The following is a 25,971-nucleotide window of genomic DNA, read 5'->3' on the forward strand; positions in this document are numbered from 1 at the left end:
ATTATTTTCAGTAACGATTAGATATTTCCACATTTTCCTCGATACTGGAAGCCCACCAGTGGTTAATACCAACTCGATAACCACCTGTTAATAGCACTTGTTGAAACATATTTGGTCACAGTGTTACATGGATAGAAAACATTCAATTAAACTCTTTCACATGAATATATTTTGAAAATTCCCAGAGGAACTGGCAGATTATTTTCAGTAACGATTAGTTATTTCCACATTTTCCTCGATACTGGAAGCCCACCAGTGGTTAATACCAACTCGATAACCACCTGTTAATAGCACTTGTTGAAACATATTTGGTCACAGTGTTACATGGAAAGAAAACATTCAAATAAACTCTTTCACATGAATATATTTTGAAAATTCCCAAAGGAACTGGCAGATTATTTTCAGTAACGATTAGATATTTCCACATTTTCCTCGATACTGGAAGCCCACCAGTGGTTAATGCCAAGTCGATAACCACCTGTTAATAGCACTTGATTGAAACATATTTGGTCACAGTGTTACATGGATAGAAAACATTCAATTAAACTCTTTCACATGAATATATTTTGAAAATTCCCAGAGGAACTGGCAGATTATTTTCAGTAACGATTAGATATTTCCACATTTTCCTCGATACTGGAAGCCCACCAGTGGTTAATACCAACTCGATAACCACCTGTTAATAGCACTTGATGAAACATATTTGGTCACAGTGTTACATGGATAGAAAACATTCAATTAAACTCTTTCACATGAATATATTTTGAAAATTCCCAGAGGAACTGGCAGATTATTTTCAGTAACGATTAGTTATTTCCACATTTTCCTCGATACTGGAAGCCCACCAGTGGTTAATACCAACTCGATAACCACCTGTTAATAACACTTGTTGAAACATATTTGGTCACAGTGTTACATGGATAGAAAACATTCAATTAAACTCTTTCACATGAATATATTTTGAAAATTCCCAAAGGAACTGGCAAATTATTTTCCAGCAATGATTAGATCTTTCCGGAACTTTCTCGAAGCTGAATGGCATCCTAACGGAAAGAGTTCTGCGCGTGTATGTGTCGATCCTTCGCCGTCCACCTCCTCCAGCACGTTAGGCAACGATGTTGTCTTGTCGATGTCCTCACGAAAAATGAATGTGTCCCACCACCAGAATATCGCTTAAGTATGCTTTTTGTGTGTGATTGAATCGAGAGAAGGTGTGGTTTACGATGGCAATTTGGAAGGCAAACTAGAGGGGAATGAACTCTCTGAGCTCGGAACTTTCGGCGACTGAGCAATAATCGATTGCGGGCGCATACAATATTGGATACGGAAATATCCTACTGATGGGGAAGAATAATCTTCTGAAACTATCCTGTTAATTGCGATTGATTGAAAAACCACAAAACCAAATGTATTTGGTCACAGTGTTACATGGATAGAAAACATTCAATTAAACTCTTTCACATGAATATATTTTGAAAATTCCCAAAGGAACTGGCAGATTATTTTCAGTAACGATTAGATATTTCCACATTTTCCTCGATACTGGAAGCCCACCAGTGGTTAATGCCAACTCGATAACCACCTGTTAATAGCACTTGATTGAAACATATTTGGTCACAGTGTAACATGGATAGAAAACATTCAATTAAACTCTTTCACATGAATATATTTTGAAAATTCCCAAAGGAACTGGCAGATTATTTTCAGTAACGATTAGATATTTCCACATTTTCCTCGATACTGGAAGCCCACCAGTGGTTAATACCAACTCGATAACCACCTGTTAATAGCACTTGTTGAAACATATTTGGTCACAGTGTTACATGGATAGAAAACATTCAATTAAACTCTTTCACATGAATATATTTTGAAAATTCCCAGAGGAACTGGCAGATTATTTTCAGTAACGATTAGTTATTTCCACATTTTCCTCGATACTGGAAGCCCACCAGTGGTTAATACCAACTCGATAACCACCTGTTAATAGCACTTGTTGAAACAAATTTGGTCACAGTGTTACATGGATAGAAAACATTCAATTAAACTCTTTCACATGAATATATTTTGAAAATTCCCAAAGGAACTGGCAAATTATTTTCCAGCAATGATTAGATCTTTCCGGAACTTTCTCGATGCTGAATGGCATCCTAACGGAAAGAGTTCTGCGCGTGTATGTGTCGATCCTTCGCCGTCCAGCACGTTAGGCAACGATGTTGTCTTGTCGATGTCCTCACGAAAAATGAATGTGTCCCACCACCAGAATATCGCTTAAGTATGCTTTTTGTGTGTGATTGAATCGAGAGAAGGTGTGGTTTACGATGGCAATTTGGAAGGCAAACTAGAGGGGAATGAACTCTCTGAGCTCGGAACTTTCGGCGACTGAGCAATAATCGATTGCGGGCGCATACAATATTGGATACGGAAATATCCTACTGATGGGGAAGAATAATCTTCTGAAACTATCCTGTTAATTGCGATTGATTGAAAAACCACAAAACCAAATGTATTTGGTCACAGTGTTACATGGATAGAAAACATTCAATTAAACTCTTTCACATGAATATATTTTGAAAATTCCCAAAGGAACTGGCAGATTATTTTTCAGCAATGATTAGATCTTTCCGGAACTTTCTCGATGCTGAATGGCATCCTAACGGAAAGAGTTCTGCGCGTGTATGTGTCGATCCTTCGCCGTCCACCTCCTCCAGCACGTTAGGCAACGATGTTGTCTTGTCGATGTCCTCACGAAAAATGAATGTGTCCCACCACCAGAATATCGCTTAAGTATGCTTTTTGTGTGTGATTGAATCGAGAGAAGGTGTGGTTTACGATGGCAATTTGGAAGGCAAACTAGAGGGGAATGAACTCTCTGAGCTCGGAACTTTCGGCGACTGAGCAATAATCGATTGCGGGCGCATACAATATTGGATACGGAAATATCCTACTGATGGGGAAGATTAATCTTCTGAAACTATCCTGTTAATTGCGATTGATTGAAAAACCACAAAACCAAATGTATTTGGTCACAGTGTTACATGGATAGAAAACATTCAATTAAACTCTTTCACATGAATATATTTTGAAAATTCCCAAAGGAACTGGCAGATTATTTTTCAGCAATGATTAGATCTTTCCGGAACTTTCTCGATGCTGAATGGCATCCTAACGGAAAGAGTTCTGCGCGTGTATGTGTCGATCCTTCGCCGTCCACCTCCTCCAGCACGTTAGGCAACGATGTTGTCTTGTCGATGTCCTCACGAAAAATGAATGTGTCCCACCACCAGAATATCGCTTAAGTATGCTTTTTGTGTGTGATTGAATCGAGAGAAGGTGTGGTTTACGATGGCAATTTGGAAGGCAAACTAGAGGGGAATGAACTCTCTGAGCTCGGAACTTTCGGCGACTGAGCAATAATCGATTGCGGGCGCATACAATATTGGATACGGAAATATCCTACTGATGGGGAAGAATAATCTTCTGAAACTATCCTGTTAATTGCGATTGATTGAAAAACCACAAAACCAAATGTATTTGGTCACAGTGTTACATGGATAGAAAACATTCAATTAAACTCTTTCACATGAATATATTTTGAAAATTCCCAGAGGAACTGGCAGATTATTTTCAGTAACGATTAGTTATTTCCACATTTTCCTCGATACTGGAAGCCCACCAGTGGTTAATACCAACTCGATAACCACCTGTTAATAGCACTTGTTGAAACATATTTGGTCACAGTGTTACATGGAAAGAAAACATTCAAATAAACTCTTTCACATGAATATATTTTGAAAATTCCCAAAGGAACTGGCAGATTATTTTCAGTAACGATTAGATATTTCCACATTTTCCTCGATACTGGAAGCCCACCAGTGGTTAATGCCAACTCGATAACCACCTGTTAATAGCACTTGATTGAAACATATTTGGTCACAGTGTAACATGGATAGAAAACATTCAATTAAACTCTTTCACATGAATATATTTTGAAAATTCCCAAAGGAACTGGCAGATTATTTTCAGTAACGATTAGATATTTCCACATTTTCCTCGATACTGGAAGCCCACCAGTGGTTAATGCCAACTCGATAACCACCTGTTAATAGCCGCGCGTGTATGTGTGTGTAGCGATGTCTTCCCAGGGAACCGTTTGTGGCATCACTCTCCTCCTGATAGATTCCCTTCTGGCCTAGGGTGCACAAACAGGCTCTTGGTGACACCGTTCATCCGCGCTTTCATGATAAATAAAGAGCTCCACCGCAACAGCGACAACATGCTCCAATCGCTGTTCAATTAGAACTGAGTGGATTTCCGAGCGACGCTCGCTTATATACCGATTGGTGATTTCAATAGCCTGTTTTGAAAGCCATTTTAAGACTATTGAAACAAGTTTTTGGATCAAAAAGTAACAAGTATATAACGCGTAGACATTTTATCTTTCGAATGAAGTGTTTATCATACCATTTCGTTCAGTTGTTTAGGAGCTGTTAACGCTCAAAATCTCGGTCTCCGGCGTAACGCTTTCGTTTTCGAAACTTTGATTTTACACCCCGGTATAGAAATGAAAGACGTAGTCCTACGTCAAAAATTTTGTCATTTAGTGGTGTTAATACTTGTTAATAAAGAAATTTGTTTTGAATATATTCTGTTAGGAACTAATCAAGTGCTTTGATACTAAAATTAAATAATATTCAAAAAAATTAAGTTAATCGATTTGGCAAGTGAAGCATCCAAATGTGTTTCTTCGTCCCGCTTGGATTTACCAGCTGCCAAACGCTCATCGAAGAGAAACATAAGCATGCAGAATACTCGGCGCACCTTCTAAGGAAATTGTTCAGGAATGTAGATAATTTTCCTAGCCTAGTCCTAGAAACACGGAGAAAGCTCGCTAACTTTCGAGCTCTCGCTCAATTTGTCTAAATGGTCAGCTTGACCTACCGTAAAGCTTTTTCTCGCGCTTTTAATCTGACCAAGACTATAAATATTAAAGCGCAACGCAGAATCACTCTCTTCATCAGTCGGAAATACATACTGAAGTACTCAACGTCTATCGTGTTATCGCTGGAATATCAGACAGAGTTAAATTTCAATAAAAATCTACCAAACTGACCGCGTGTTTTAACACCATCGATTTTCGATTTCTTAACATAAAAAAGTTGGTCCTTCGAACCGGATCGATGGTTCCAACGCGCGGGTGAATTAAATCGAAAGACAGTTCAGTTGTGAGTTTAGTGATAAAACCGGAAATAAAAAAAAAATCTATCGAAAAAGTGAAGCCGCTTAGTTCGGTAATAAAATCGCAGAATAGTGTACGAAAGAACCGCAGATCGCAGAACAGGATCGCATCGCAGGATCGCATCACAGGATCACAGGGCTTGGAGCAGTTTCGCGCGCTTGGCTTGGGTCAGCTATTGAGGTTGTAACATCTATTGTTACACTGAACAATAGAGGTAACGATAATCACGGACAGCGTGGTCACTGTGAGTATGCATCAACGATTATAAGGAAACGAAATAAATCGGCATAGTTCTCGCTAAGTTAATTCCATTGATTATTATACGAGTCCCTGAAATTGTATCTGTGCTTTTTGCGAAAATTGAACGAAATTTCATAGCAAGTGTGTGAAAGTAGATTTATTCATTAATCCTCGTTATCGGAATCTGTGGCAGTAGAAATTGTTTGACGAGTGCGTGAGTTCGGAATTTTCGACTCTGTTGGTAGACTCATTTTGTAGAATTCTCGTTCGTGATTCATATTCTCAAAATGGCTCCAAGTTTGCGGGCACTATCTCGGCAGGAACGTTTCTGCACTGACTCAATGAAAAATCTAGTTGATCAGGTTAGCAATTACGATGAGCAAAGTGACAAAAACTTACTGGAAGGTTGGAAACGAAGAGTGGAAGAAATTTTTGCGCAGTTTCAGTCGGTTCGTTTGCAAATCGAATTGGAGGAAGATGAGAGTAAATCTATTGATACCTCATACGCGGATGAAGAAGAAAATCGCAGGAAACGCGATGAATTTGAACGTAACTATATGATGGTGTATGGGTTCATTGTTACTGAAATTCGCAAACAGAACAATACCGATTCCGATGCAAATAAGGTTATCATTTCCAAAACACGTGATAGCTCCGACCAAATGTTTTCTCGTATCAAGTTGCCGGAAGTGAAGCTTCCGTCATTCGACGGTTCCATAAACAATTGGCTCACTTTTCGCGACACTTTCGTGAGCATGATAGATTCGAACTCACAGTTGAAACCTGTAGACAAGTTCACATACTTACTATCGTCACTCTCAAAAGAAGCAAAACGAGTGATCGAGTCAGTAGAATTGACTGGTGCGAATTACGCAGTAGCTTGGGAGCTACTAAATAAACGTTTCGACAACAAAAAACTTGTAGTGAAAAATTATATTGATTCTCTTCTCTCAATTGAACCTATGCGTAGGGAATGCTATGAGTCCCTAACACGCATTATCGATGATTTTGAACGAAATCTTAGCATGATACAGAAGATGGGAATACCCACCGATGGATGGAGCGTACTTTTAGCACACATGCTGTGCGCACGCTTAGAAGGAGCCACACTTAAGATGTGGGAGCAACATCATAAATCTACGGATGTACCTACTTACGAAGTTCTGATTGAGTTTTTACGAGGTCACGCATCAGTACTACAGTCTTTATCGTCATCGTACAAATCTCGTAATCCCGAATTCGCTAAAACAGAACCTGTTCGGCCAATGAAACCGAAATTAATTCACGCTGTCACCAGTAACTTATCGTCCAAATTATGCATATTCTGCAAGCAAGGTACACATTCTGCATTCCACTGCGACGCACTTCGTAAAATGAACGTTTCTCAACGCTTTGATGCCGTCAAAAGGAGTTCGCTGTGTATCAATTGTCTTTCGCCGAGTCATCTCGTCAAACAATGCCCATCGAGCTCTTGTAGAGTCTGTGGACAAAAGCACCACACTATGCTACATCAAAATGCCACATTTCGCACACCAGATCCTTCAAACTCGAAACACATACCACCAGAAAGCATACTCGAATCCAACAGACCTCAACCTTCTCGCAACCCTCTAGCTGCCCAGCCTCTCGCCAACCCTTCAGCTCAGCCCTCTAACATTGACATACCTTCAACTTCGACCACCACCAGCTGCATATCGACCACTCTGATAGGAAATATTCGAACAGTTCCTTCCACCGTATTACTGCAAACCGCTGTCGTAAAAGTTTCGAATCTTAACGGATACGCCGTTTGGGCAAGAGCATTGCTTGACCCAGCATCGCAAATAAATTTGATCACGGAGCAATTAGCACAAAGACTAACACTACGAAGATACAAAAACCACCAAGAAATTGGAGGTGTAGGAAATTCGCAAATCATCTCATCTCACTCTGTCGTCGCACGAATTCATTCTCATTGTTCGAATTTTATCGCTGATTTCTCGCTACATGTTTTGCCGGGAATCACCAGAGAACTCCCGAGCAGGACAATTCATACAGAAAAATGGAAACTTCCCAAAAATATCGTACTCGCCGACCCTACATTCAACGAACCTAGTCTAATCGACATGATTTTAGGAATGGAGGTTTATTATGATCTGATTGAAGACGGACTTATACGACTAGGTCCAGAGCAACCGGTTTTGCAAAAAACTGTCCTAGGATGGGTGGTGTCGGGAAAAGTAGGACCACCACCACCATCAACAGCACCCAGTTTTACGCACGTTTGTAATGTGCAATCCTTCGATAACCAACTAGCACGTCTTTTCGAGTTGGAAGCTTGCCAAACTAGCAGCACATTCTCCGTAGAGGAAACGTATTGTAAAGCACATTTTTCCAACACAACTACACGTGATGCTACCGGACGATTCATTGTTCGCCTTCCGAAGCGCTCTGATAAAATTTCCACGCTTGGTAGCTCAAAGGAAGTTGCCGCTCGTCGCTTTTTCGCTTTAGAGCGTCGCCTAACCTTAAATTCCTCGTTGAAAAAATCCTATTGCGAATTTATTGAGGAATATCGCCGACTGGGTCACATGAAAGAAGCATCATCAGACAAACCCAATAGTAATTTGCCAACATACTATTTACCGCACCATTGCATAGTTAAACCCGAAAGTCTTACTACGAAATTGAGGGTCGTCTTCGATGCCTCCTGTGCTACTGACACCGGAGTGTCACTAAACGATGTGCTCATGGTCGGACCTGTCATGCAAGACGACTTGATCGCGATAATTTTGCGCTTTCGTATGTTTCGATACGCAATAATATCTGATATCGAAAAAATGTTTCGGCAGATTGTCGTTCATCCATCCGACTGCCAACTCCAACAAATCTTATGGCGAGACACGCCCACAGAACCACTAAAGACTTACCAGCTTACAACAGTCACTTACGGGACATCGAGTGCCCCGTACCTAGCAACTAGATGTTTAAAGGAGTTAGCCAAAATTGGTGAAAATGCACATCCTCTCGCCGCAAGAGTGACATCCAATGACTTTTATATGGATGACTTATTAACCGGAGTTGATGATATCACGACAGGTCAGCAGCTTTGTGCGCAGCTGATACAATTACATCAGTCCGCCGGGTTTTGCTTACGCAAGTGGTCTTCCAACTGTCCCTCAATCCTCGCACAGATTCCTCTTGACTTGCGAGACGAGAGAACGCTTTTAGAGTTAGAACCTTCTTCGAATCCAATCAAAACACTAGGGCTACAGTGGCAAACGACAACGGATCAGTTTCTCTTCAATGTTCCGCGATGGAACGATTGTAAGACGTTCACGAAAAGAGTCATTTTGTCAGATGCTGCTAAACTCTTTGATCCACTTGGATTAGTTGGACCAGCTATTGTCACAGCTAAGATTTATTTGCAACACCTTTGGCGAAACCAAAAATCTTGGGATGAACCGCTAGATCAAGAATTGTGTGAACGGTGGATTGAATTCAGACACAATCTCGAATCTCTCAGGCATATCGCAGTTCCCCGATGGGTCATTCGTATTGGAAATCCTATCATGATTGAGATGCACGGATTTTGTGATGCCTCCGAAAAGGCATACGGCGCGTGTCTCTATTTACGCGCAGTAGCTAGAAACGGAGATGTTGCAGTAAACCTTTTTGTAGCAAAATCTAAGGTCGCTCCTCTGGGCGGCACACGAAAACAGAAAAGAGTTTGCCTGCCTCGACTAGAACTTTCGTCAGCCTTGCTTCTCTCTCACCTATATCAAAAGGTTCAAAGCTCCATCAAGCATGAGATGAAAGCATTTTTCTGGACAGATTCCACTATCGTCCTCCACTGGCTAGCCAGCACGCCTTCCCGGTGGAAAACATTTGTTGCGAACAGGGTCTCGGAGATCCAACACATAACATCGTCTGGATTGTGGACTCATGTTCCCGGGACAGAGAACCCTGCGGACATAATATCTCGTGGAATGGACCCTGCTCAACTCCAGCATACCAATCTCTGGTGGAATGGACCACCTTGGCTGTCTCAATCGACGAGATTTTGGCCAGCGTTTCAACGACCTGCCAGAGAAAACATTCGGCGAGAAGACCTAGAAGAACAGCCGATCTCGTTAGCCGTACAGCCAATCCCGCCGAACCAAATCTTCGCATTACGGTCAACCTATATTGCACTACTTCGTCTAGTGGCATGGATTCATCGATTCCGTTTCAATGCTGATCCTCGTAATCGTCATCAGCGCCAACAAGGTCAGTTAGGACCCTCCGAATTAGAAAGGTCTGTTGAAATATTAGTGAGAATTGCACAACACGAAATATTTCGTGAAGAATTTGCTTGTTTAGAAGGCAACGAACAAGTGAACAGAAGTTCAAAATTGAAGAATTTAGTTCCCTTCATTTCCAACGGAATACTACGCGTTCGAGGCCGATTGCGTAACGCTGCAGTTTCGTCGAATAGAATGCATCCAATGATTTTACCCCCCAACCACCCACTAACAACAATGATAGCTCAATATTACCATGAGAAAATGCTTCATGCCGGACCGCAGTTACTCATCGCCAGCATACGAGAAAAGTTCTGGCCGTTACGTATTCGTAATCTTGCCAGAAGAATTGTACATTCGTGCATAAGCTGTTTTAGATGTCGCCCGAAACTCCAAGAGCAAATCATGGGTGATTTACCTCCCGAGAGAGTCTCTCCAACATTGCCTTTCCTTTCCACGGGTGTGGATCTTTGTGGTCCACTGTATTATCGTCATCCACAGCACCGTTCGAAGACAACAAAATGTTATGTCGCAATTTTTGTCTGTTTATCCGTAAAAGCGGTTCATATCGAACTAGTGGGAGACCTCTCCACCGGTTCGTTCATCGCAGCGCTCCGGAGATTTATTGCACGACGTGGAAAACCACGCCTTATTGAATGCGATAACGCAACAAATTTTAAGGGTGCTACACGAGAACTATGGGAACTTGAACAACAGTTTAATTCGCAGCAAATGAAGCAGGCTATCCAACGTTCATGTGCAGAGGACAGTATCGAGTTCAAATTTATTCCACCTCGTTCACCGAACTTTGGAGGCTTGTGGGAGGCCGCGGTGAAGTCGGTCAAGACCCATCTTCGTGTCACTCTCGGTAATTCATCGCTAACAGCAGAACAGCTAACCACCCTTCTAACCCAGATAGAAAGCTGCCTGAATTCGAGGCCGCTCACCCAGCTCTCAGCTGATCCCGAAGATCTCGATGTGTTAACTCCGGGACATTTTTTAATCCATCGCCCACTCACTGCAGTAGCCGAACCGTCACTCGAAAGCATTCCCTCGAACCGACTCGATCGCTGGCAGATCGTACAGGAATATTTACGCAGGCTGTGGAAACGGTGGAACACGGAATACCTCTCCAGCTTGCAGCCTCGTACCAAATGGACCACTGAAAAGGACAATATCCGTATCGGAACTATGGTTCTGGTAAAGGAGGACAACCTGCCACCCCTCAAATGGCGTTACGGAAGAGTGACGCACATCTTCAACGGACCTGACGGCAAAATCCGTGTCGTTATCGTGAAAACAAAGGATGGAGAATTCAGGCGCGCAATATCCCGGATCTGCGTGCTCCCGATACGCGACAACTCACCATGCTCAACCACAGGACAATGACGTCCTTTCCATCGCAGCAACAATGCTGCGCATCGACCGGAGGCCAGGTGGCCTCCGGACCGTGTAAGTTAATTTATTCAAATATTTTCAAAAAACTAATAGAATGTTTTTACTCCGTCGATGACTGGCCTTCGGGATCCTTGGAGCTCCAACCCACAACCACGAGCACAACTTCTTGAGCACGCTGCAACATGCATTATGCGCTACAACCCACAACCGCAGCGCCCAGGACCAGGAAACAACGGCAACCAAGGGATGAAGGATGTGAGATGGAGGAAGCCGAAGGAGGAGGAGCAACTTGACGTCATGAGGATCTATTACCAAAACAGTGAAACAATTAGTTCTTGGCCACTATCATCACACTGAAATCCAACCAATTTTACGTTCAAGAAAATCAACGAATATTTGTATAAAATCATAGATCATTGATAAGTGTTAGGATAGTTAGTCGCAGGTCACCACCATAGTGAATTTAATGTTGAAAATGAAATTTTCAACGGTGGCCGGCGTATGTTCAGGAATGTAGATAATTTTCCTAGCCTAGTCCTAGAAACACGGAGAAAGCTCGCTAACTTTCGAGCTCTCGCTCAATTTGTCTAAATGGTCAGCTTGACCTACCGTAAAGCTTTTTCTCGCGCTTTTAATCTGACCAAGACTATAAATATTAAAGCGCAACGCAGAATCACTCTCTTCATCAGTCGGAAATACATACTGAAGTACTCAACGTCTATCGTGTTATCGCTGGAATATCAGACAGAGTTAAATTTCAATAAAAATCTACCAAACTGACCGCGTGTTTTAACACCATCGATTTTCGATTTCTTAACAGAAATTTTACAGCGTAATCCAATTCCAACGTATTCCCCGAGTGACACGAGTCATTGCAAGAAATGCCGGATATTTATCGACCAACTCCGGCTGACAACGCCACTGAATTTGCAAGATATTTGCATTAAAGTGGCTATGACGCTGAAGGTCGCGAATAATCATGTGATCACTATTTGTAACAGATACGAATAAAATAAATCACCAGGATGAACGTTTTGCATAATTTATCTTTTATTCCAATACTAAATAATTGCAAGGTTATGCGCACACAACTTTTATTGCTGATAAAAACTGTTATAAACATAACAAAGGATGAACAACGAGATAAAAAATATTTTTTACTAAAGCTCTTTTGGTGTTGGCCGAAAATTTTACATTGTAAAAATTGAACTAATGTTAATAATACATTACCGATTACCCGTTGTTGACTCGATATTCCAGCAACTGGGAAAATCAGCATTCGGGATCGGATTCTACTTCTGCGCTAGTCAACGAATTTTTATTCGGCGTGTTGAAATGATCGTATCTTCACATAGTATTCGTTTCACTATCGCAGTACTTCAGCAATCAGTGTTTTTCGCTATACTATATAGATACATTGACTGTCTCGAATTTTTACAGGATGTTCCCCAACGCGTCCCATCCCGGAAGCTGAGAAGCTTACAACTAGTCACTGTTCCTTCACACCGAACGGACTACGGTTACCTCAACCCACTTTACTCTTGCCTTCGGGCCTTGAGGCAGATTTGTGAAGCGTTACGCCGGAGACCGAGATTTTAAGCCTTAATAGCTCCTAAACAACTGAACGAAATGGCATGATAAATACTTCATTTGAATGATAAAATGTCTACGCGTTGTATACTTGTTTCTTTTTGATCCAAAAACTTGTTTCAATAGTCTTAAAATTGCTTTCAAAACAGACTATTGAGATCACCAATCGGTATATAAGCGAGCGTCGTTCGGAAATCCTCTCAGTTATAATTGAACAGCGATTGGAGCATGTTGTTGCTGCTGTGGTGAAGCTAACTTCGTTCACCATGAAAGCGCTGATGAACGGTGTCACCAAGAGCCTGTTTGTGCACTTTAGGCCAGAAGCGAATCAATCAGGAGGAGAGTGATGCCACTGAAAAAGCTACCAAGAAAGTACCAGCATCAAAAAACGGTTCCACTTGAGACATCGGAGCAGCCGCCACACACACATACACGCGCACAACTCTTTTCGTTTGGTTGTTATCCAGCATCGAGAAGAATCTGGAAAGATTAACATCGTTGCTGAGAAGTAATCTGCCAGTTCCCCTTGGAATTGAAAATTACATTCAAGCGAAATAGTTTATTTTAATGTTTTCTTTTCATATAATACTGCGATCAAATGCATTTCGTTTTGTGATTTTTCAATCAAGTGCAATTAACAGGAAAGCTTCTGAAGCAGGGGTACCAAATGTACTGCATCACGACAGTAATCTCATGACTGTCGCCACCATTGTCCCGTGACAGTCACGCGATTGAATTTTTAACTACAGTCACACAGTGGAAATGTTATGCGACATTTATTGTTACTGTCGTGTACTGTACACGAATACATTCCCATGTGAGAGTATTTTGGTCTTTCGTCTGCGACAGACCCGCTTGCTCATTAGTGATGTTTTTGTAGATTCTGAATGCAATAGTTATACCTTGCTACCGTCGTTGATGATTTTTTTCCCTCGTGCTGATGATGTCGGGTGTCTTAGTATATATTTTTCCAGTACAACGTCATTTTATTTCATTTCATTTTCGCAAACTAAAGAGATTAATCTGCTGTGCAGCGAAGAATTAATAACAGGTAATAACTGGCGAATTCTGCAGCATATTCCGATATGGGAAAATTTAATTTGTCGATGACGCGGCTATTCTATGTAGAGAAGTTTTCGGGGGAAATAGTGTGAGCAACAGAAGAGAATCTGTTGAAAGAGGTGCGTGGAGAAGTGTCGTGGGTGGAAGTCGTGTGAATGAAAGCTACGCGAATGCAACTGTAGGGCCAGATTAGAATGCGGCTGGGGGAAGTGTTGCGCACTTAGCAATGTAGGTTTGGACATGAAGGAGATTTTATTTTATTTATGAATAAAATATGTTTAGCGCGTAATTTTAATATTATCAACAAAAATGTAAAGTAACATATTAGTATTATTATCATTATTACCAGCTGACCTGGTAAACGTTATGCTGCCATTTAGATAATTTTTAGCGAATATATTCGTTGTTATATGACAAACAACAAGTGTATTGCAAGTGTGTTTCATATTCATATCGATATACTGAATTTGAAATACAGCCACATTACTGCCCTCATTCACGGACTTGCAAATGTATTTAATGCTTTTCACGGAACTACAGAACTGCAGAACATTAATATATATGTTGTTCATGCAAGATTTTATTACTCTGTCACATAGAACACATGTTTGATACGGTAGAGTGTGGCTAGGATGCATAGCTCGATTGATCTTGAGTCGTCGAACGGATTACAGAATGGAAAAATTGCGATCCGTTCGGGTAATTCTAACTCGATTGTATTTCAGAATACGACGGTATACTTTTACCTGGTGAATTAGGTTTGCCTGGTTGATTCTTGCTTTGAAATATATAATTCATTGACATTCAAAACTATAATTACATCATGATCTGAAGAATTTTCCACATATAGAGATATTTTGATTTGAACATTCAGCTATTTTTGAAAGTGTGAAGTTAATAAAAAAAACATTGCCTTTTTTATGTACAAATTTATTTCCATGAGATCTTCTACGTGCGAAAATTTTCGTTATACTTGTTTCATTTGCGATTTTTTCGGGAATCTGTTTAATGGGGGAATCAACTCTGGTAAATCGAAAAAATGGTTTTTATGCAATGTTGTACCGGAAGGATTCTTCGATATTTCATTTCGTTGAAAATCTGTAGTAAAAACTATGGGGTCATCTCAAGAGTAACATGGCTGTACGAATCTTTAAGCGCATTTTTTCAGCTGGTGGTACGTTTATCTCAGAATCTAGTGGACCAATTTAGTAGAAGTTTTTTTTCAGCATGCAAAAATGAATTCTGACCTACGAAAAGGACCTATCTGCTTTGATCGATTATCATCATTGATAACTTCTCTGATAACCACGGCCTTACGATTTTTGTTGAATTTTTTTTTTATTCAAATAGCCGACATTTTGGGTATTTTTATAATTTTAAAAACCGCTACGTAACAATTCAGATAATAAGATTTTTACATGCTAAAAAAATCAGCCATATCGGTCCACGTTATTATGAGAAAAACGTACAACTAGCAAGAAAATGTTTTAAAGATTTAAAAAAAAAATCTTTCAAATGAAAGCAACATAATTGGCTCACGTAGCGTACTTTTTAGTGTAGAGCCAGTTTAGTTCTATAACTCTGTCATTGTTAAAATTCGAACATACGCGTAGGAGGGTTTTTTCCATGAAATATGATCATCTATCACCTCCTGAGAGATTCTGGGAAAATATAATAAATTCTTCTTTTACATTCAATAATCAAAAATTATATGCATGAAAAACAAATTAAAAAAAACATTTTTTTGACTCGATTATATACAGGATTCGATTATATACAGTGAAAAGAAATCGGAGACTGTATATAATCGAGTTCGCGCTGCGTTAGTTTCCAACTTGGAGGATAAATATAAACACTCCCAACACTGGGTATTTCCGACGTCACCAATATATTATCGAAGAAACTTTCGCCTAGAATTATTAAGCTGTGCGTGTTTTTCTCATATGAATTGTTGATCATTTGTGTATCTGGATTCAGGCATCCCAACAGTAAAGCATTCTTATTACAGTCGATATGAAATTAACTCGGCTTCCTATGTGTGCACGCAACTAGTGATCACAGCCATATGTCCGATACACATCTCAAAGCGTACTGGTGAAGAAGCACAAACGCATAAGATACAGGCTAGCATTACGATCGCCAGAAAAATGTCATGACATTTTTCTGGCGACAGTCACGTGTGACAGTAACCCGGGTAAACCGATGAGATTCATCGCTCCGTCAGCGACTGTTACGGCGACAGAGCGAACGGAATAGCAGACACGAAAAAATCGGAAACGAACAGTCTCCCCGGCTCACTACGGTCGGGCACGACAAATTAGATGAATTCGACGAAACACAGACTGTTGCTGTATAGTATTACTTTATGCATTCATGCTCTGTCGCTTGTATACGAGTGTAGCGCGCTCACAGAGACTGTCGATTCAATTTCATACGGACTGTTATGAAAATGCAGTACTTTTGGGGTGCCTGTTCTGAAGATTATTCTTCCCCATCAGTAGAATGTTTTCGTATACAATATTGGATGCAGAAAACCTTGCGCCTAGGGATTCGTAGTCAAACCATTAGAACCATCGACTCCGCCGTTGCTAATTCTAGGAAGTCCCACGGGGGCAAGTCGAAAAATAAATCGAATCGAGGATCACTATCACACCGAGCAAATTCTCGTAGTTTGTAAATCGAGATAATCTCGTATCATATAAACTAAAGGAAAAGGGGTTTTCGGTACACGTGAGATATGGGGGAGTTATCTAATACACACAAAATGAAAACTACATACTAGGGAATAATATCCGAAACAATAACTCAAAACAGCCAATAATGAGCTTTATGGGATCATTAAAACATTCAAATCTAATGTAACGCACTCAGGAAGGGAGGAGAGGGTGCCTTGTGGACACTGGTTTAAAAATAAATCCATATAAATTTAAACAGTTTTATACAAATTACCATTTGTTACGGGTTATGTAGGGAAGAACGAGTATAAAATGGTAAAAAATTTGCGTTACGTAATATTTGAAAGATCCCTAGTTGAAAAATTAACAAATTTGACTTGTCTTATATCTGTATATTTATTAACACATACTGAGGAACGAAATAAAAATGTTTCTTAGTTTCTATATATCACCATTAATTGTTTCAATAATTTATCATCATTCATTGTAAAAAAAATAGTTGATTCTCAGTGCTGTTCCAACTTACCCCGTGAGTGAGTTTAAATGCTCAGATTTCTATACGGAAAAAGGAATGTTCGGTCAGTTTTCAAAATCATTACACTTAATTATTACTATTTGATTACCAGACGTGCAATTTTGATAATATTAATAATAGAAATCAGTGTTTTTGGATCAATTGAGTCAGCGCACAAAAAAAAAATAATTTCATGAACGACGAAAAAACGAAGGCGCTGATTGCGTTAAGGCATTCAAATATTCTGGTTATGATCGTCATAAGGTGGTTCAATAGGTACTGTTTACTGAGAAAATATATCACGTCAATCCATCATTCCTAATGAAACTTATCACTTCCGTTTAAACCAACTCCGGTGTACCTTACATTAGGGCAATTTGCTATTGCGTAACAGCATCACCCTCTCTCACACAATTGAGTCTCAATTCCTAGTTCGACCCAAGATGGGTCTATTGTACTTTTATTTTATCCCTTATGTTTATTATAGGCTCATTAGCATTCTTAGCTGTAACAGAGCCGAATTTTAATCGTGCGGAGACAGTTGATATGATAATTGTTGTGTTATAAATAGAACAGCCCGATGTTTCTTGCAGAGCAGAGCAATTGTATGGATGAATCGATCTTATTTCGACCGTGGATCGATCTCCATCGCTGATGATTGTTGCGTGGACGTAGTTATTCTGTAACACCACAAAGATGGTCAATAAGGGCCCTGAGTTTTGAACTCACGATCGATCCCTTACTAAGCGAACGCGCAACCAACGAGGCTACGAAGACCCCCCAATGTCTATGGTACTAAAGGGCGAACACGAAATTATTGCGACACATTCAACAGGGCATAACTTTTTTACCATTGGGTAAAAATCAACCAAATTTTGCACACTTTCTCATTGATGTGTATTGTCTACATGCTGTCAAACTCGAAGTCGTGTTTTTCGATTCAACGAAAATGGAGGTGAACCAACGCGAGTCGAGAGAACAAATTCTTTCCAAACACCTGGAATTTCCTGATCTGTCGCACCGGCAGTTGGGAAAAATGTTGAACATTCACCATTCAACCGTCTCCAGAGTGTTGAAGCGGTTGCAGGAGCAGTTGACGTTGGACCACGGCAAAGGAGCTGGAAGAAAACCGGGACCGGAGAACAAAAAAGACGGAGGGAAAGGTGAAGCGGATGATTAAAGCAATTCCCAACGTCTCAAGCCGTGATTTGCTGGACTACATACATACAAGGTACAGAACTTCCCAAACCGCGATGAGCGGCAACAATCGACGGCTAAAACTCGGGCACGGAAGCTCTACGAGAAGATGCTGACAAAATATGGCTGCTGTGTGATGGAGGACGAAACGTATATAAAAGCCGATTTTAAGTAAATTCCGGGGTTGGAGTTTTTCACCGACAAGAGCAAGTTCGATGTGGACGACAAATTTAAGAAGAAGAAAATGTCGAAGTCGTCTCCAAATATCTCGTTTGACGGCCATCTGCTGTTGCGGACTGAGGAGTGAGCCTTTCGTGACAAAGGGCACAGTAAATGGCGAGATCTACAAATCTGAGTGCCTCGAGAAGCGCCTTTTGCCGTTCTTGCAGCAGCACGACGAAGCTCCGCTATTTTGGCCAGATTTGGCATCATACCACTATTCTAAAAGTGTCCTGGAGTGGTATGAGGTCAATTCTGTCCATTTTGTTCCAAAGGAAATGAACCCGCTAAACCGTCCGGAGCTGCGCCCGGTGGAGCAGTACTGGGCAATCATGAAGCGGGAATTTCGGAAGAGCAAGAAGACAGTCAAAGACGAGAAGGACATGTTAAGAAAATGGAAAAAAAACTGAGAAACTGGTACCGAATGACACTGTAAAGACTTTGATGGAGGGCATCAAGCGAAAATGCGTTCAATTTTACACTCAATGATCCATCGATTAACTTTTCTTTTGATTTTTGAAGTAAATATATGTATAAAACTACCCTAAAATTTTAGTTGGATTCTAAACATTATAAGAATATTGGCATGACATTTTCGGTGTCGCAATAATTTCGTGTTCGCCCTTTAGGTGAGGCCGTTTCGTCACTAAGTGGGCCAATGGGAGCGGTATATTGAAACAGTACGGAAGAAAGCAGAAGGGGAATTGCACAAGCGTACAAGCGCTACAGAGTGGTTTTGACGTATTGGCCCACATTGAAATATACTTCTAAGCGCCTTAAGGCCATGTTCTCACTGCAGCAGAACGTCAACGTGGCTTGAGCGGGTCGTGTTTACTTATCGCCACAATATTTTAACTCACTCACATTGCGCAGAGTCTTCGGCATGTTTACGGAAATTGTCAATGTGTGTGTGTGTAAGAAAGAATGAAACTTGGTTGTGTTTTGAAACATCTGCACCATTGAACGTATCCGGATCAAAGCCTCGACGATGAAAAACGTAAAAAAAATCTAAAATCATAAAAAATCAAATCAAATCAAAATGATGGCATGTATCTACATTTGACAACACTCTTCCCACATTTGTACAGTTATAAATTATGTCACTACTACATACAAACATATGCGAGAGAGAAACGGAGTACTACGAATATCGCCAGCGTAAAGTGTTTTCGTTAGCACCCCAGCAACACACCAAAACCTCGCTCACAGAACCTAGTGTGAACACATCGCTAGGAACACACATGATTAATCGTAAGCGACACACACCCCGCCCAAGCCGCGCTGACGTCCCGCTGTAATAAGAACATAGCCTAATTCGACCATAAACTGTGTGCATTGCCCTTTTCGATATCATCACCACCACCATGATTTTATCGTTTTTGAGCGACATACAATGAATCAAACTCGAATTCGCACGGCATTTCAATTCAATTTTAGAGGCGTTGATGGATTTCAGGATTCCATCTTTAGTATGGTACTTGTTCATTGTTCATTGCAACTGCCTTTAGCTGCCTTAAGTCGTTATCTACGAGCTTTTTGGTGTATTTGGAGAGAATATTCAGTCATTCATCCATCAACTGAGCTTTAAGATCCTTATTGTTAGAAACTTGTGTAGACGAATAAAAGCGACTGGCAACCCCTGCCATGACCACGGCTTACAGAGACAAGGCTAGTTCTTTAGCGAGTAAACATTTTTTTTGATGACGTCATCCGAATTGTCAGTGTAAGCAGTCGCCAGTTGTATTTTGTTTTACGACTTACGCGTAAATTTTCCTGAAATGAAAAATCGAAAATGATTCAATGCGCTGTGAGCGGATGTATAAATTATGAAAATGACATTATCGGACCAAAAAAGAGATTCTTTCGCTTTCCGAAAAACCGAGAATTATGTTCTTTGTGGATAAATGTTTTATCAAATTATTCATGGTGTTAAATATAATCAACTAAATTATCAACGCACAAACTTACAAAGCACGAAAAATAAAAATTAAGAACACATTGTTTACTTCAACGACTCAGATGACGTCACTAAAAAATGACTGATCCGGAGTAGCTAGCCTTGTCTCTGTAAGCCGTGGCCATGTGGCTATTTATCAATGTTAATTGGCGATCTAACGTACAAATCTACACCTAGGCGGCGCTGCGGTGAAAGTGATGATGGTTTTAAATTTTGCCATGTGAGCTTAAGGCAGGTTTGTAGTTCTTTCCAGAAATTACAATGTTATAATCATAAAAGATTATTTGATTGTGATGAGTTTGTAAGAAATTTAATTCTGCGCAATTTTATATATAACATGTTATTTATTTACCTCTTTCAGTAATGAAAACTATAGAAATGTTGACAATGGTTGAATTAAAGAAGTAAATTCGAGAGCACAATCAAACACAAGTAGAAAAATGCACGATTCCTGCATGTGAGAACTACCTTGGAAAGCCCAGAAGTAAAATATACGTGATTTGTTTTTGAGTTTTAGGTTACATTAGCATCATTTTCTTAGTTCAAAAACAAAATCCAGATGTCTCACCGATCGTTCACGTTTTGCTAATGTAAAGTGACCAGATGGTCAGAGGTCTAACGCGGGACACAAAAAACAAAACGTTATGTATATACGTTATGTGAACATAAACCATTAGCGAATCTAAATTAATCAGTATTATTTCTTTCTGAGTGTCGGCACTCAGTTGTGATTTTTCGGTGGTTTAAATTTTGTTTACGCCCGAAAATCACTCGCTCAATCAGAGCATTTACGCCTGGCAAGCACGATTCAAACTCTACAATTTTCGTCAAATTACCGTATGGAATCGGCCATGGTTCAGGTTCCGGTCAACTTCCGTAAGACCGCTTCATTTACGATACTTCATCAAACAACTCTGCCTCTTTCGGTCGAGTATACACTAGTTCTTCCGGCTTATTTAAAACGTTAAGCCCTGACCGAGCCGAGGACCAAAGATGAACTTTTCGTCTGACTCACGTTGGTCCCTGCGGATCAATAGGGGACTTTTATAAAAATCATTTTTCAATTTTGTTGCTGTCGCTTCCAGTTGACACTCTGTAAACAAAAAGCTCAATGTCGATGCGATGAAACCAGCTCAACGTATTAATCTTTGGATGCATTAGAAGCGCTCTTGAACAGTCTGCCAAATAAAAGTTTTTTTTGAGGTTCATCCATTTACGAAAATCAACATGATCAAATTGTGGTATTGAAATATATTGAAATCGCGGGACATTTTATTGAAGTGCGGGACGTCTGGTCAGTTTATGCTAATGTAACCAAAAACTCAAAAACAAATCACGTATATTTTACTTCCGGGCTTTCCAAGGTAGTTCTCACATGCAGGAATCATGCATTTTTCTACTTGTTTTTGATTGTGCTCTCGAATTTCCTTCTTTAATTCAACCATTGTCAATATTTATACAGTTTTCACTACTGGAAGAGGTAAACAAATATCATGTTATATATAAAATTACGCAGAATTAAATTTCTTCCAAACTCATCACAATCAAATAATCTTTTATGATTATAGCATTGTAATTTATGGAAAAAACTACAAACCTCCCATAAACTCACATTGCCAAATTTAAAACCATCATCACTTTCACCGCAGCGCCGCCTAGGTGAAGATTTGTACGTTAGATCGCTAATTGACGAATTTACGCAAAGCTTAATCAGCTCATGCGACATCTACATTAGAACTCAAAACCACAAAAGTGAGGGTGTTTGTTTAATTTACGCACTGAAAAAGCAAGATTCGGTGGAGATTATTCATTTTATTTCAATTTAAATTCATTTCAGCAATTGAATGTCGTCAGTATATGGTAAGAAAATTGGAGTTTTGTATATTTACGATGGTTTCAACACGCGATTTGACCAAAGTCATAGATAATCTTCGAAAATTTTTTGTTTGATAATGCATACCGGTTATTGATACTATGGATAATTGCGATGAAATCGATATCATATCAAATTGGCTGATATCATTGATAATTCGCGTCATCGAAGGTACGGTGTCGCCACCTATGAAAGTTTCGCGTGTGAGTGAAAAATATGTAAACAAACCGTTGCATATTTTCTCTATAATTAATATACTGATTTCTCGAAAACTTGTACCGTGTTTATCTTACAATTAGTGAAAATTGTTGAAAAATAGTTTTTCTTAGCTGTTTCGATGCTCCGAACCAAAATTTATTGTCATTTAGTAGTGAAAAAAAGCCGTTGAAGTACACCCTCTGTCAATCTACCTGCTAGAGAGGTAAACCGAATTAAAGAAATTTGATATAAAAATATCCGCTTAGTGTTCATAAAATACCTAAAATACAAAGATCTGGCTTCTATTCAATCAGTGCTCTAATATTTTTCAAAATATTTTCCTTAGAACGTGTGAAATATGGACGTCAAAAGCTGCGCAAATTGCCCGGAGAACATGCAAGTCGGACGAAATTTGCCTGAGGCTGACTCCGAACAATCTGCAAAATTCAAAAGCCGTATTGTTTGTGTCGTCCCCGGATGTAAGCAGAGATATCGCCCCGGAATTTCTTTTCATGCCTTCCCTCCGAAAACGGACAAATCGCGGTATCTAGACTGGATCCAACGACTACGGCTAAAGATAGAACCTACAAAAACCTCCCGTATTTGTAGCTTCCATTTCACCGTGTCGAACTTCTACTCTCCAAGTATTCACATTCACATTTTCGCACTTTTGAAAAAGTGTGAAACAGTCCAACTTGGTGCAAAATGTGCGATAATAAAGAAATAAAATAAAACATACTTAAGCAAATGATACAAAACAGCCATGACGTGTTTGCACTTCCCTTTACCAGCTTTACAGGAACACGAAAACAACCATTTGGAGAAGGAGATTTTCGTACCAATTTTTATTGTATGGGGTTCCGAGCTTGGAGATGATGACTGGAGGCAGGACGAGAAAATACTGAAGCCTTCATCGTGAACTTCTTCAACACCAACTTTTAAAAGATGTCCAGCTTTGAATACTCTTTCGCCTTCGACGACTAAACGGCTTCCACCCGCAGCGTAATCGAACACATCCGCAAACTCCACAGCCACGTAACAGGTTTCATTTTCTCCGACTGATGGCTCCTGATAATGCATGAAACAAGGTCACAGAAAAACACTTATAAGTTAAATTCAGCTCAAGCTACAGCAAAGTTTTTTTCACTGCATAAGGAAAACTCATTTTCCAACCGTTTGGAAGATAAATTTTGCACACAATTATTAATTTTTATTAAAATTTAGTATCCTGAAAGTTTGTTTACTTTTTCACAAGTAAAGACAGTGTCCTTTGGATGCGGTAAGAAAACGTTTTCCCCTGCAGTAAATTTATGTGATTTTTGTATTTATTTATTTCTCAATTCAACTGACAATTGTTGTCTCAATGAATAAAAAACTTATGCTAATCTTAGTTGGCCAGCAGTACGAAATAGGTCGAGAAGCCGTTGTCGGAAATTGTTGGCAGAAATATTAAAATCGAAGAGATTGAAATTGTCGTGGAAATGCTGACAGATCGAACGGATGGGCTCATGCAACCCATAATTTCTGCTTCGTGGATCCAACAGCAGAAAATCACGTTGGCGTAATGGTCTTTCAGGCACGTACATGTTCAGTTTAGCCAGCAGTGATGGGCAGTCAATGTCTCCTGAGAATATTTTCCCAGCAAATGTAGCTTGAGCGACTATGCGTCTGACTTCAAGTGGTTGAATATTCAACAGACGACAACGATCCTCGTAGGGTGGCAGGTTCCGAGGATCGCGCCAACGAAGAAATCGGAGGGCGTATCTGACGAACTTCTATTGAATAGCTTCAATACGGGCGATCCATCTGGTGTGATAGGGGCACCATACTACTGAGTTTGATTCAAATATTGATCGGACAAGTGAACAGTACAGGGATCGGAGACACAGTGGGTCGCGAAATTCGTCGGCAATTTTGAATATAAAGCCCAATTGGCGATTGGCTCTGGCAACAATATCGTGATAGTGATTCCGAAAAGAAAGTCCGCTATCCAGGATAACTCCGAGATCCTTGAGGTGTTGTACTCGGTCAAGATGACAACCAAACAGATGTAGTCATGGATGATCGGTTGATTTTTGCGGTGATAGTTACATTTTTCGACACTGACACTCAGCATGTTTCTGGAACACCAATCTGCAAAGGTACATACCAAAGCTTACAGATCCTGGCAGTCCGAATGGCATTTGACTAATTTGAATATTTTTGCATCGTCAGCAAAAAAGAAACGGCATTCCGGAGGTATCAGCAACGAAACATCATTCAAAAATAATGAAAATAATAGCGGCCCGAGGTTACTGCCTTGCGGGACTCCAGAATTGTTGGAAAACGTATCCGATTCTGAGAGGCCAATCTTGATCCGAACTGAGCGATCTAATAAGTAGGATCTGAACCAATTAACACTTCTTGATGAAACACCGAGTTTATCCAGTTTAGCGAGGAGAATTTCGTGGTTCACTGAATCGAAAGCAGCTTTCAAATCCATGTATGCAGCATCAACTTGCCATCCCGAGTCCATACTTCGTAAACAAAACGATGTGAACTGCACCAAGTTGGTGGATACCGATCACTTTGGGTAGAAACCGTGCTGTTGTGTGTCGATATAGTATTTGCAACAAGCAAACAAAGATCCATTTACTATTATCTCGAACAGCTTAGAACATGCGCACAAGGACGTGATACCGGGGTAATTACCAACATCGCGTTTGTCGCCTTTTTTATGCACCGGAAACATATATGAAAATTTCCAACGGGTTGGAAATTCGCTTTGCTGAACCGACAGATTGAATATCGTTGTTAACGGAGAGCAAAGAACATCTGCATAAAGCTTCAAGACTGCTGAGAGTATTCCGTCGGGCCCAGCGGCATACGAAAGCGTTAATTTACGCATTGCGGTTTTCATCATCTCTTCTGTAAAGTGAGGAATGTCGAAGTTGAATTCATCACAAGGCAGTCCGCTGGTAGCTTCTGCAACTTGCATAGCAGAAGTTGAGGAATTGTTGAACACTCGTTTGAAATGACGTGCAAACAAATTGCATTTCTCAGGATCATTATTAGCCGTGCTATTTCCAAAAAACATAGAACAAGGCAGTCCAGCATCTTTTCGTTTGGTATTCACAAATGACCAGAACCCACGAGGGTTGGTGCGTAGATTCGCTTCCGTTCGTTTTACGTACCGATTATAGAGAAAACGGTTATATTGACGGTAACAACGACTGGCCAAATTGAACTGTCGTTTGATACTTCAAATGACCGGCAGTTACTGTAACTTCGCTAAATTAGCATCCTAGAGGATAGTTCTTTCGATACATACTCACCATTACGAAAATTTCTGCTAAAATCCTTAAAAACGGTGCGTTTAAAAATCACATTCTTTTTGCAATTCTTTGTTGACGTTCGCTTCACGCACACAAGCTGTCAAATTTAGCTTCGTAGTCGCGAATGTAGGGGCCGTTACGAGAAGAATTTGCTGTATTTAGCGCAAAACACCCTATTCACACCCTTAGTTGAAAAAAATTAAAGTTACAATACTTATAACAAGCCATTCCTCGTA

At 40.1% G+C, this 25,971-nt stretch overlaps 1 protein-coding gene across 1 annotated transcript; it reads left to right on the forward strand.

The window, feature by feature from the left end:
- The first annotated feature begins 5,763 nt into the window (after positions 1–5,763).
- LOC129774062 (uncharacterized) lies at positions 5,764–11,127 on the forward strand. Its single transcript, XM_055777757.1, has one exon. It carries the CDS (start codon positions 5,764–5,766, stop codon positions 11,125–11,127), a length of 5,364 nt encoding a protein of 1,787 aa, XP_055633732.1.
- The last annotated feature ends 14,844 nt before the right edge of the window (positions 11,128–25,971 follow it).

The sequence above is a fragment of the Toxorhynchites rutilus genome, chromosome 3, assembly GCF_029784135.1.
Source record: "Toxorhynchites rutilus septentrionalis strain SRP chromosome 3, ASM2978413v1, whole genome shotgun sequence".
Classification (NCBI taxonomy): Eukaryota; Metazoa; Arthropoda; class Insecta; order Diptera; family Culicidae; genus Toxorhynchites; species Toxorhynchites rutilus.

Coding starts and splice junctions, on each gene's coding strand:
- LOC129774062 (XM_055777757.1), top strand. CDS start 5,764: ATGGCTCCAAGTTTGCGGGCACTATCTCGGCAGGAACGTTTCTGCACT.